The sequence below is a fragment of the Helianthus annuus genome, chromosome 4 (assembly GCF_002127325.2).
Source record: "Helianthus annuus cultivar XRQ/B chromosome 4, HanXRQr2.0-SUNRISE, whole genome shotgun sequence".
Taxonomy (NCBI): domain Eukaryota; kingdom Viridiplantae; phylum Streptophyta; class Magnoliopsida; order Asterales; family Asteraceae; genus Helianthus; species Helianthus annuus.
This window is the reverse complement of record NC_035436.2, coordinates 71,460,028-71,474,222: the sequence shown is the minus strand read 5'-3', so window position 1 is coordinate 71,474,222 and position 14,195 is coordinate 71,460,028. Positions and strand designations below refer to the sequence as shown.

Here is a 14,195-nt window from a genome sequence, read left to right as displayed (position 1 = left end):
TTACTTAAATTTACCTAAGTTGTTACCAGCCCCGTATACCTTGTTCGAGCTCCAAAAAACATGTACTTAGATCTTAACGAAATTGGGTATTGGGCTTAATAAAGGTCTAAACCTAATGTCAATGGGCTAATAACTAATCTAAAGCATAAAAATAGCTTTGCAAGTGGACCTATGTTGGTGTTTGTATAGGTATACCTAATTAAAAAAAAGAGATTTTTACCTATACATGTCGGGTTATTTCTAAAAATAGTGTGTCCTCCGAAATATCGGGCCCTAGCCACTGGTCCTTCTCGCCCACCCCAGGGCCGGCCCTAGTTGTTACATGCATGATCCTCGGGAGATCACTTCAATCCCTCAAATGTATAATACGTATTCTCTGCTATCTTCATGGCATGTTAGATCATAGGTTGCAATTATGTACATTTCGACTTACAAAATAAGATTGATCATGTACATTTTGTTCGAAAAATGTTACGGCGGACCAATTTCATGTATTTCATGTTCAATGTAGTTTTGATGACATCTTCATGAAGAGTCTATCATCATTCCTGCTTAATGATTTTCACTCTAACTTGAATGTTCAATCTCGTTTCAAACAAACTCTATAATTTCTTGTATATTAATTTACAATCTAAATGTGTCTAGAATTTACTATTCATTGTTGTATGTTTTAGTCACATATAGATGACTCAAGGTTTTTCTCTTTCATATTTGAGTTTTTAACAATATTACTATTTGATTTTTTACATACAAGTTTATGATTTATGTGGTTGTACGCTTTGCTTTGTTGGTCATGCTTTTTGTGTATATTTTTTCCGTTTGGACTCGGTATAAACTAGAACGTGTCTGTGTGGTTTTAAGTTTTTTTTTTCTTTTGCAGTTTAATGGTCCTGTCGCAACGCGTGACTTCTAAGTCGACTTAGTTATTCTTTTCTATCTTTACATTTCGGTCTCATTGCGTGTACATGGTTCAAAGTTTTTAAGTCTACTTTTTGTTCGGTTTGACAATCCCGCCGCAAAGCACGACTCCTAAAAACTAGTTATTATAAAAACGTAAAACCCTTTTTCGTATATTTATATCACTTATATCTGTAATTTACTAGTCATTTCTAAACAAACATTAAATTTCTTGTTTGCCATTTTCTTAAAATATGTCTTATTTTATTTGCATCAAGCAGATTCAACTTGCAAGTTGCAATATACATATTCACTTTTCGTTAGAAGTATGAGTGAGACAAAAAAAAAAAAGATATATATTATGAGCAAATAAAGTAAAAATTAAAATTCCTTAAACATTTTTAGTGAAGAATTTACTTCAGTTTTCATTAAAAGTTAGTTTAATTAGTCTCTCAGAAAATAACTTAAAACCATTGTTGTAGAAATCGCTAGTCGCTAGTCGGTCGGTGGGGTGGAAACGAGCGATCAATCGGGATTAATCGAGATTAATCGAATATAATCAGGATTAATTGTAATTAATCAGAAATTAATCGAAATTAATCAAGGATTAATTGGTGGCTAATCGAGATTTTTATAACCATATTTAAAACCTTGATCTGGGATCAATCAACCAAGCAAAAGGAATCTTTTATATCTTGAAGTAAAACAAAAAGAGTACGTACGAAAACTTGTTTTATATAATGGTTATGAAGCCGCATCTCTCTCTCTTCCACTATATTTTAAAACACTACAAACATAAGTTATGTGCTTGTCACGCTTACTTAAAAATTTGTTATAATGAACACGATCTAACACACACACACATTCATCACGGAACAAGCTTATAAGATGATAACTATAAAGCGGTTGGGGGTTGGGTCGAATCGCAGAATCATTGAAGTTATGCATGAGAGATCAAAGGGTCAAAACTCGGTAGCATTACTGTTCAAAATAAGATGATAAAATATAAAGACCACATAAGCACTTGCATTTTCCTTTGGATATGATGCATAAGTTGATTAGAGTGAAAGGGGTGGGTGTGGGGAGTGATGCGGCAAATGAGTTTGCCTCGTGGTAACACCGCTGCCATCAACCTAGTCACCGCATGGGGGGGAGTGAATTCGGGGTGTGTTCACCGCATGGAGGAAAGAGGAGGAAAGAGGAGGAAAGAGTAGAGAAAGGAGTGTATAGTGTGCCCTACTATATATGTCAAGCGTTAGGGGCTCTCATGATTCACTATTAAAATTGGTTATTTATTATACAATAAAGATATAGTTATATATATACACACACGTATACAGCCATGCTTAAATCAAAATCAAGAATTATGTTAAAAATTGTGATAACTGCTATATATTACTTTAATGTCCTACTCCTTGTTTAACCATATATATATTTATCTCTTACTACCACTGATTTTATTTTATGCAAAATATACAAGGTATCACATGATATATGTGATTTTCATGATCCTGAAAATTCATTTATATACATATATAAATATGACAAGATATGTGAACTAGTAATTATGGATCAAGAAATCAGCCTGCATGTAAGCTAAATCATGATATCGATCGCAATATATATGATATAATTATCAAATTATGATATAAGGGTGTTGGACTATTGTCATACCCCACCCATGTTACATGCCCTGTCTGTCATATGGTTTGTTTGTCCCAACGTTAAATCCTTTAACTATTAGTGGTATACAATTAAGAAAATTATTATATTCTCTTTAACATGTAATAAATTATCAGACATTTGTCGAATCATTATCATGTTGATGCTTACACTCGTTTTCCCCCACAGACAACACTAAATGTGACATAGGGTATGATGATTAAAAACTAGACTAATTATAATATTCACTCTTTATTAGCAACAATTATTTTTCTACGGCCAACAAATCAATCTCGACCACTCTCGAAGCACCCATTGGATAAACGGAGTACTCCGAGAGTAACTCAAGTCGCCCACCACCAATTCCGGGGAAAACCCGATAACCCACCCGTCCGTAGGCATGACGGTAAATTACGAGCAAAACCCGTTTGGCTTAAAAATCGAACTCAAGTTTTCCTGCGTCTTCTATCACTGTCCACCAGTGACTCACTCATTTTTTACACCAAATGAGAATTAAACTTGAATTTTCAAAGAATAATTCAACTCCTCCTACCACGAGGTCATTGGCAATTAGCAACAATTATTATTATTCAATTTACAAGTAAAAAAAAAAAGAAAACAGAAAAGAAAACCTTCCGGAATTTATCTTACTTTTTTGTTATCCGTGTGAAGTTACCATTATTGATTGACAAAACTTAAGCAAGCTTAAATGTGAAGTAATCCAATGGTCCACAATAAATGCCCGTAATAGAGTTTATAACAGGCTATGGAGTGTACTCTAACATTTAGAGTGTTAACAATGACATGACATGTTAACTAATATTGTAAACCACTCCCTCTTTATGTTAAAGTGCATTAAATGAGTTATGTGTTAACATGCTAACCTAATGTTAAGAGATTAAATTACTTACTATTTTCTTTTTTAGACATAAACTCAATGTTAAAGTGCATTAAATGAGTTATGTGTTAACATGTTAAACCATTTCCTTAGACCATGTGTAGTGGTTGGTAATGTGTTATAATGCCCCCACCATGGGGCATTATCCGACACGTGGCGTCCTATTCAGCGATGGGGCATTATAGCAAAAGTGGCGTAGTGGGGCATTATGCCAATAACCCCTTCCAATCTAAAAAAAAAAAACACTTACTAGTTTCTCATTGGTTGGGGCAAAGAGAAAGCTGCTACTCCTTAGGCCATGTGTAGTCATAAAGCCCCCAAAGGGGCGTTATGCGCCATATGGCATGCCACGTCATCCCGGGGCTTTATGGGGCTTGAGGCCGTAGTCATAAAGCCCTACCTCATCATAACCAAAGTGTAAAATGCAGGGACCAAAGTGTAAAATGCAGGGACCAAAGTGTTTTAATGCAGGGACCAAATTGTAAAATGCAGGGACCAAAGTGGAAAATGGAGAACAAATCCCCACCTTCTCGCGCCGCTATACATTTCGCGCTGCCCAAAATTTTTCACACATGGCGCCGGGGGGGGCGGTGTGCAGGGCTCCATACCGGCGCTATGTTGTTGGTCGCGCCCCATTACATGTGGGCTTAGCAAAAGTGGGCGGCATTAAATGAACTTGTCAGACATGTGAGTGGTGATTGGTTGGTCATGGTTGTGTGCAAGCGTTTTAAATAAAACGCCAAAGGTATTTTTTTTTTCAAAAAACACGCCCCATAACGCCTAGTGTAATGGAGGGGGGGCGTTTTGGGGCGTTTTTTTCAATTTTTTTTAAAAATCACGCCCCACTACGGGTGGTCTTAGAGTGAAACAAAGTAAAATGAGGAAAAAAAATTAATGTGTCACTTAAATAGAGTTAAGTTAGGTTAAAGTATACTCAAATGCCTTATGTACCTAGAGTCTTATTTGTCAACTTTTAATGCTGGATTTGCATAAGGTATTACACATTTACACCGGCCCTTAAGTAAACAATATATACTATTGTAATTTTCACTCAATTGTGTTAATGTATTAGTTAGCATCAAATTCTAATTCTAATATTTTTAAAATTTTATCATACGATGCTAAAACATATAAACCGACACCGGTTATGTTGATGTATCATGTATTGACTATTGACTGAGTTGGCGGGCCACATGTAACTTTCAGTTAAAATTTAATAATCATACTACATTTTTTTAATAATATGGTAATATTAACGAAAACACCACCACCTTTTTCTGACCGTTAATAATAATATTACTATTAGTAATATAATATTTTTTTTGTTATGTGAAATGTATCGATTAGAGTAATAAAAATAACATACAACGATAAGGAAAAACTAAACGGAACGTAGCTTGCATCAAGGATGATTCATGCTATCATTTTCAGTTTATAAAAATCACTGGCGAAGCTTGAGATTTCCGACTGGGGGTCGAAAACCTACACACCCAAAAATTTCTATAAAACAAGGGGGGGGGGGTCGAAAACGTATATACCTAAAAATTTCAATACAAAAACTACATGCTCTCTACTATAGAGCGAAAAATTCGGGGGGTCGGCCGCCCCCTCCCGCCCCCACTATCCTACGCCCTTGTAAAAATCAACTCTCGACACACTTATGTTAATCGACAAAGAATAAACATATTAGATTATACGGAGCGGCAGAGCTTGAAAATGGGGAGTTATGCGACATGTGACCATGTCAGCACGTGTCAGAAAAGTGGTCTAGTGCGAAAAAGGGAGGAGTGGGACGAGACGTGAAAGAGTGACGTTATTCGATACGTGGAACACACTTTTATTATTATCATTTTATATTTAAAAATTACAACAAATCTATTTAATTTAAAAAAAAACCATTAATACTAATTAAACAAATAACATTAATAAAAAACATTACATAAATTAAAAAATAAAAAAAACAACATTACACAATTAAAATTAAAAGGTAAACCTAAACATAATTAAGTAAAAATCTAATCATCCACCACGTTGAAACGTGTTTGAAGTCACGGTCGTATGTGTGCCTTAGTTAATGAGGGCGACTTGTATGACGTCGTCTTCCGATAGGTCATCACCGTCATTTTGCACATCGTTGTGCACCGTATCAAATCTTTCACTATCCAAATAAATAGTCCTGAAATGTGAAGAAAGCACATCCACGGTTCGGGTGGTGTCACCCCTATGAATACAAAATTATTGGAAAATAGGTCCCCGAAACGAACCCGTGCGATTATGAGGCGTATAATTGGTAAGCGCTTCGACCTAAGATTCACACAACGCGATATCCTCTTCTTCTGTCCATGGAATCGTTGCCATTTTTTCTAAATTTTTGAAGAGAAGATGCGAAGAAAGTTGAGAGAAAATGAGATGAAATGAGAAGTTATTTTTGAAGAGAATATTTAAAGTAAAAATGGTAGAATTGGTTTGATTATATAGGAGAAGTTATTTTTTTTTTTAATTTAACCGTTGGGTGCAACAGCTAGAACCCACACCCAACCAAGTCATGCAACGTCGCCACAACAATGCCTTCCATGCCGATGGAAAACCCCCCACCCTCCACGCCTTTCGTGGGCTGGTGTACCTGACGTGGAGAGGTCACCACGCCACAAACTCACACTCACTCCGTGTGTTCTTATAGGCGACGATATCAGTGAATGGAAGTGGTTATAAACCGTTCAATTTTTGATATCGTTGCATGTTGATTGGTTTGATATTTACACTATTTGGTTTTGATGATTAGCATTTTTATAGTCCACCTCACGCCAGACGGTTTGGAAGTTGCTGTGTAAATGTTAAACCTTTTTTATTGACATTTTATTTTTTCTTTTTGAAATATGCAGTTATCTACTTATGTATATGATGAAACAATGGGTAACACGGTCGTATCGTTAAGGGTGGTTCAATCTCTTTCTTCACTCGTTGTTTAGCTGATCTCTCAATGATATCCTGCAAAACAACAACACCGTTGACTCGCCACAAGGAAGAGAATAGGGGGTTCTCCTTGTGATCACTCTCCGGTGTGAGAATAAGTATTGCTCTGAGGATAAGTATGTGTTAAAAGTAAGAGAAGGAGAAAATGGATCCTTAAACTTGGAGGTGGAGTCCTCTATTTATAGCCGGAGAATGAAGGAGGAGGAGGTCTGCCAGCTAGCCAGTGCTCGCCAGCTGTCCGACCAGGGGGAATATCCTTTCTGTCCCCTCTGCCATTGTCAGCCCCAGGGGTGACGTGGCACATGGTCATTCGTTCCAGCTGGGCGCAGGGGCGGACCTACGTTACGAGGAACGGGGTCCCCGGACCCCAATCTTTTTTTAAAAAGTAGTAGAAACGGTATATAAAATTGTCTATGGACCCCATAAAATAATTTAGTTGGACCCCATAACAATGAAGGTGAGCCTAGTGCAGTGGTAAAACCCTTTCTTTACACACAAAAGGTCATGGGTTCGATACCTGTTTCTTTGTTTTTTTGTGTTTTTTTTTTGGACCCCATTGTCCAAAAATCCTGGGTCCGCCACTGGCTGGGCGCCTACTTGTACTGACTGTCGGCCTGTCCTCCAAAGATCTTGCAATCGCAGTAGGCATCCATCTATTGGTGACACCTGTTGTCCTTTTTGTCTGCAGGAGCATCTTCCTTGTCACTAGGCGATATCTTCCAGAAGATTCTAGAACCTTCCGGATACACTCGTGTGATGTGGACGCCACGTTAGAAAGGTGGTATGGTTCCCGTGACATGTGTGCACTGACTGTAAGGAGACGTATGCAATAGGATCGATGGATCCTCCCTCCATTCTCATTCCAATATAAAGATACAATTCTCCTCTATTTTGGGAGAGTTACAACTACTTTCCATAATATACGAGATTGCGATATTAACCATATATACAAATATTGACTAATGCTATTACACCCCTGCAGTCGAAGCGGGAGGGGACCGGATGCTGAGACTGGATCTGAAGTCTTCAAAGAGGATCCGAGGGAGGCCTTTTGTAAAGATGTCAGCGACTTGATAACGTGAGGGAACATGTAAGACCCGAACTTGGCCGCGTTGAACTTGTTCGCGAACAAAGTGAATGTCAAGCTCGATGTGTTTTGTACGTTGATGCTGCACCGGGTTTCCCGACAAATAAATAGCACTAATGTTATCGCAGTAGACGAGTGTGGCGAGAGACGGTGGACGACGGAGCCCCAAAAGTAAATTTCGAAGCCAACATATTTCTGACACAATGTTGGCAACGGCCCGGTATTCGGCTTCCGCGCTTGACCGAGAAATAGTTGGTTGCCATTTGGAGGACCACGAAATAAGGTTGTCACCATAGTAGACACAATAGCCACTAGTCGACTGTCGAGTGTCGGGGCAACCAGCCCAGTCGGCGTCTGTGTAGGCTACTAGCGAGTTGGAGGTGGTGGGGCCGATTGTTAAACCAAAGGAGGCTGTACCCTTAATATACCTTATAATCCTTTTCCATGCAAGCCAATGACCTGTTTTTGGGGCATGCATGTGCATGCAAACTTGCTGTACCGCATAGCTTATGTCTGGACGGGTAAACGTTAGATACTGCAAGGCTCCCGCTAAACTCCGATAAAGAGTTGGGTCGGAGAAATCGTCGCCAGATAAGCACTAAGTTTGGCATTGGTATCGACTGGAGTAGCCACTGAATTACATTGAGTCATGTGTGCCCGTTTGATGATATCAAGTGCATACGCATGTTGAGACAAAAACATGGTGTCTCGGAGCCGCGAAACCGATATGCCAAGAAAGAAACTTAACGGGCCAAGATCCTTCATTGCGAACTCACTAGCGAGATTAGCCATCAGATATTGCCGAAGAAGATCAGACGAGGTGACTAGAACTATGTCATCAACATAGAGTAGCAAGAAAGCAACGTCCTGTCCATGATGAAATATAAATAGAGAAGCGTCACACCGACTTTGAATAAATCCGACTGTAAGAACATAGTCGGTGAAACGTTGGTTCCATGCCCGTGGAGCCTGCTTTAACCCATATAACGACTTTTTAAGGCGACAAACATGGTCCGGGAAATCGCGATGTCGAAAACCCATCGGCTGGTGCATATATACTGTTTCATGAAGATTGTCGTGTAAAAAGGCGTTTATGACATCTAACTGGTGAACGGACCATGAGTTGGAGAGGGCCAGGGATAAGACGATGCGTATGGTAGCCGGTTTTACAACCGGGCTAAATGTATCGCCACAGTCAATGCCCACTTGTTGAAGACGACCGTCACATACTAACCGCGCTTTGTATCGCTCCAAAGTACCATCCGATTTGAACTTGTGTTTAAAGAGCCACATACTTCTAATAATATGCATGGCCGGATGTCTCGGAACTAATTCCCAAGTCTTGTTTTTAATAAGAGCGTGAAATTCGGTTTTCATGGCGTCATACCATTCGGGGATGGACAAGGCATCGGTGGGTCGTTTAGGTATGGGGATTATAGTGGATGCGTAAAGGTTGAGTTTGTGGACGGGCTTAGAGATGCCATCCATGGCTCGGGTCCGCATTGTTCGAGCGGGTGGGGTAGGAGGAGAGGGTGGGGAAGGGTGTTGGGACGAAGATGAAGTAGGGCTGAATGGGCTGGCCGGTTCGGGTGGAGTGGACGAGTTCTGGTGGGCCGGAAGTGGGCTGGTTGGGGATTGGAAGGAATGGGCTGTAGGTGGGCTGTTGGTAGAAGGCAAGGGATGGACAATGGTGTTGTTGGAAGTAGGAGGGACAGGCTGTGGAGATTGGGCCGAGGAGCTGTGGGCCGAAGGTGGGGATTGTGGTGATGGCGGGGTGGGTTGTGGAGATTGGGCCGGTGAGGTGTGGGCTGAAGGAGTTGGGCCACTATTGTTCGGCGATGGGTTGGCAGTGGAGGTGCCAACGAGTGGCCATAGTGTAACACCTCGAAAATTCATGTCCAATAATGTATTGACACGTGTCATAAGCTTTGAACGTGTGAAAGATTACGTATGAAGGACTAAAGTTGACAAACAAGGAAAGTATGTGAATATAAGGGTTCAAAATGTCAACAATAGATAAATATATCTTTTAATAACCCTACAAGATGTTTATACCCTTAAACGAATAAATCATGGATCATACGAAGCTAATTGTGAAAGAAAGTGAGGAATTACAAACTGCAGGGGCTAAATGTGTCAACATGTTTAAAGTATACCTCTAAGTGATCTTTTAGCGGACCCGAAGCTTTGTAATGATAAATTATACTCACAAGAGTGCGTGATAAAAATTTCACAAGGTTTCGATTAAGTATGAGAAAGTTATGACAATATTTGTATGCGAGGGGTTAAAAGAGTCAATATTGAAATTTAAGACTTTTTGGTGAACGTATGAATAACCAGGGACTAAACAAAGTTGGTTTATGACTTGTAGTCCTTAAAAGTCAAGTTTGGGGGTTTATAGTGCAAGAAACCACCTTAAAATCAAGTTTGGAAGGACTAGGGACCAAAACTGCAATTAATGAAACTTTGTAACCGGATCAGAAGGGCCATGCGGCCCGAGTGAGACCCATACATATCCTGAAGCGGGCCGCCTGGGACTACTAGATGCAGAAAAACATCACAGGTGTCTGTACAGCCGGTTTAACCGACTTAGAAACGTGGTTTTTCATAACTGGAGCTTGTTTGATGGTTTTAAAGGGTGTAGGGACACTTAGAATGATCCCATAACCTCCCTAGACTTGTTTGGCATGATCAAATTGATCCAAGAAACCTATATAAGGCCATGAGGTTGTGATCTTCAATTGCTCATTCACTTGTAAACTTCACAACTCTCTTCTTGGAGGTTCCTGGAGCTCAAGCATCCTTCCTAGTAACCATTAGTTGTGCTTAGGACTATTGTAAGTATGCTTAACCTCCTTTAATTCAGTTTTGCTTAGTTTATAAGCGTTTAGTCAAACCGTCGTAATTAAGGTTTGACTTCGTCATTAATCTTAATTGTTCCAGTAATTTTTCAATATGAAAGTACCTATGAGTTGGTAATTATGTGGGCATTAAACCCCAAAAAGGTTTCCCTCTGATTTCCACTTTAGTTAGGTCAATTGTCGAGTCAAACTTGGTTACAAAAAGTCAACAGAAAGCTATTTTGTAAATAAGCACATAATTATTAAGTTATAAGCTATGAAACCTGTTTTGACACTCATATAACTTGGTAATTAATATAAGAACATGTCTAAACATGTTCGACTCGACAATTTTCAGTTTAAGCTCGGTTCGGGGCCGAAAGTCGCATAGTTTGACTTATGCTTTGACTTTCAGTTCTGACCCGCTTAAGCATGAATTAGGAATGCCTTAGAGCTTTATTAGGACCAAGTTACCTAAAAGTATAACCCTCTGTGATTATACAACTTGGTTCATTGGTTATCCAATTCATATGCATGATTCCGTTAAATGCTTAAATGTTGACTATTATGCCCTTATTGCCTTAAAATGTAATTTTTGAAAAAGTGAAAGGATAGAAACCTTCACTACTGATTTATAAACTTGTCCCTAAAATTTGACATCAATTTGAGGTCTAGATTAAGAGTTATGCTCATTAGCGTAATTAAGAAGCTTTTAAGTATATAAACCGCATAATTAGCATATAGCCTATCTAAACCCAATTTTTGATATCAAACTTTTTACCCACTGATATTATATAATATTTTGGGATTTTTGAAGATTTTTATTTATTTTTAGGCTGAGCATAACTTAAAGTTCTAAGCTTGGTTCGGGAGTTGCCGGTTTTGCCCTTTTAGGCTATAAAATGAGTTTTACAAATCCTTTTGACCCCAAACCTTTTTCTACTGATCTAATATGATAAATAAAATATTTTAAGCCTTCTGGAATAGCAAAAATATCAGCTTCCCTTTAAGAACCCGGAAATGGCTCCAAATCGTCTTTTTAAGCGTTTTTAACGCGTAGTATGTATTAAAACCATTTTATAAATATAAGGTTTGATGCTTACTGATATCTTTAGTAAATATTTACATTCTAACAGTAAGCAAAGGTCTTAAGCTCAGATTTCCGATTTTGACCTTTTAGGCTTATGTGAAATTACCAAAATGCCCTTAAGATGCATAGTTTGGTTATAAAGGATAGATTTCACATATAAGTTATACCTTACTGATATAACTTAGTAAAATGAGTATTTTTACTGATTACATCAGACCCGAAACTCAGATTACTATTTAACCACTTTTATAACCTTTAAAATGACCAAAATACCCCTACGGGGCATAAATTGGTTTTAAACTCGTTTTGGGCATAATAGAAGACATCCTACTGATGTCACAACATATTTAAGGCATATTAACTTGTGGAACATGTTCATGACTCTTATGGTTACCCGTTACGCATGTTTCGCGTTCGGATCGGCCTATGTGACTAGTTTGCATATATTAGCCGAAACGGGTCAAACCATATTGTTTTTGTCTCAAAATCCAGAATGTGACTATGTTACCCATGTTAAACAAGCATACAAGCTTGTCGGGTCAAAACCACATTCTAAACCGGTCTTCGCTTTATCATGCGTTGAACCGTGTCTTTCTTTTGAAAACTAACCGGTCTAAGTATAAACTTAATTAAAGACCCGTTAGGATTCTAATAGGTTATTAAAACCTTCGTTCCAGATTAGGAGCCCAGTAAAAGCTACGTGCACTTGCTGTATTTGAATTATACTATTGCTCAGGTAAATACCCTTAACTTAATTTCCCTATACGGGCTTGGGATACGGTACTATAAAAGTACCGCTTGGTCGGGTGTATGTAGTCATTTAAATCGTATTGTGATTGATGTATTTACATAACCTATTTGATATGTATTATTTGGTGTATGGCCCTTGGGGGTTAAATGACCATGTCCCGGATATCCTTGGCATCATTCATGAAATGGCCACGACCTAAGCACGGGGTGTAGGCGTAAACCTGACAGTTGCATTATGTAAAAACTGGTATCCCACTATAAGGAATCGACCTTGTGGGCGTTATACCTGTGGCGTGTCAGTTAACTTAAGTCCGGCCCTACAAACCGGCCCTAATGGACGACAAATGAGTAAAACTGTATACAAGATTATTTTGAATAATTGTCCCAAGTTATTAAATATTTTTGGCCGAAGTGCATTTAAATCAATTTTCAAACTCTTTTCAAAATGAGTCAGTTAAGTTGTATTTACCAGTGCAAACTGACGTATTTTTCCAAAAAGGCTAAGTGCAGGTGCTAGACGAAATAGGCTGGCTACTCCAGGCATCATTACTCAAGTCTCGCAAGCTTTAGATGTCAAAGTCTGTTGAACAGTTTTCCTTTTTATTTGATCCGCCTGTGGATCTGTTTCGACTGTGTTGTAATACTTAAACATTACATTTTGTTCAGTTGAAATAAATCTATATCTTTTGCTTCCGCTGTGCATTTTATATGTTGTGATATCAATGACGTCACGATACTCCCCACCGGGCCCACCGGTGACACGTGGAAAATTGGGGTGTGATAGGTTGGTATCAGAGCCAACGCTGAGTGAATTAAACACTAGCCTTTTGTGTTTAATCTCAGTTACACAATTGCACATTCTCGAGTGTAGACAAGAACATAGGACTAATCCTAATTCGTTATATTTTGTCTCCTTTGTTATTTTCTGATTAGCCCTTGCATGGGCAAGTCATTTTGATAGAAGTCCCGTTTAGGGCAACCATGTACTTGTTTAAATTTAATGGGATGATTAGATTCCTATATTATAAGATCTACCATTGTGATAAAATGGCAAAATCTAAAAAGGACAAGACCTAGCTCAGGATAGGGCCGAGATGGTAGTTCCTCAATTTGATTCAGATCCTTGTTAACATCTCAAATTAGGATTGCTCTGCGTTTAATATTAAAAGAATCTTAAAGGTAAAACCTAGCCTAAATGTCATTGCAGACATGGCCAAGATGGTACAACCTATTCGAAAAGATTCAAACCTTGTTAACATCTGAAAGCATGTTAATATGCTTGACAAAGTGTGATCCGATAAAATCATATAATTCATTATTAAAAAGGGTTATTCTGAATTCCTTTATTTATATAATCATCCCTTAAGGATGAAGTGCCCACGGGCTATAATTAGCGTCCTCTGGGACTAAAGACAGTGGTAGCCTGTAACTCCCTGTCAAGAAAGGGTAATGAACTTTGATTCAACCTTAATTCTATAAAATCCTGGTTTAATAATTAAATCTGTCTACGTGACTAGGCCTTTTGTGCTATTATATATAACTTAGGGTTATCCTGGATAATTAACTAAAATGGGTATTATAAACCGTAGTTAATAAATCGTTTAAAACAATGGAACTGTATAAGCTTCTATATGTAAACCTTGCCCTTGTTTTCTTTTATGTAGCAATTAAAGCTACATGGCGAGGTCGGAGGAAGTAAACAGTCATTCCCTGGAAAACGATGATGATAAGGTTAATATAACCAAGGGATAGCTCCGTACACTGATTGATACAGCTGTATCTAAAGCTGTAAAGGAGCAATTCAAGGAGGTTAGTGAGACGTATAGTAGAACCTCTTTGGTACCTCACTCTAAGTCTGTTCCTAAGACTCATTCAGAAGCTCATAGCAAGCCACCCTCGAAGAAGGATGGACCTAAGAAAGAGGATGTCGAACATTCCTCAAATCAACATAGTGTTCCATCCAAGAGAATAGTGTTCGATGATGAGCCACGTACCAAG

The 14,195-nt window shown here is 38.5% G+C and overlaps 1 protein-coding gene across 1 annotated transcript; it reads left to right on the top strand.

Moving 5' to 3' along the window:
* Nucleotides 1–9,003: 9,003 nt before the first annotated feature.
* On the top strand, nt 9,004–13,921 carry LOC110933772 (PE-PGRS family protein PE_PGRS61-like). Its single transcript, XM_022176978.1, has 2 exons — nt 9,004–9,372; nt 13,862–13,921. Exons 1-2 carry the CDS (start codon nt 9,004–9,006, stop codon nt 13,919–13,921), a joined length of 429 nt encoding a protein of 142 aa, XP_022032670.1.
* Nucleotides 13,922–14,195: the final 274 nt, after the last annotated feature.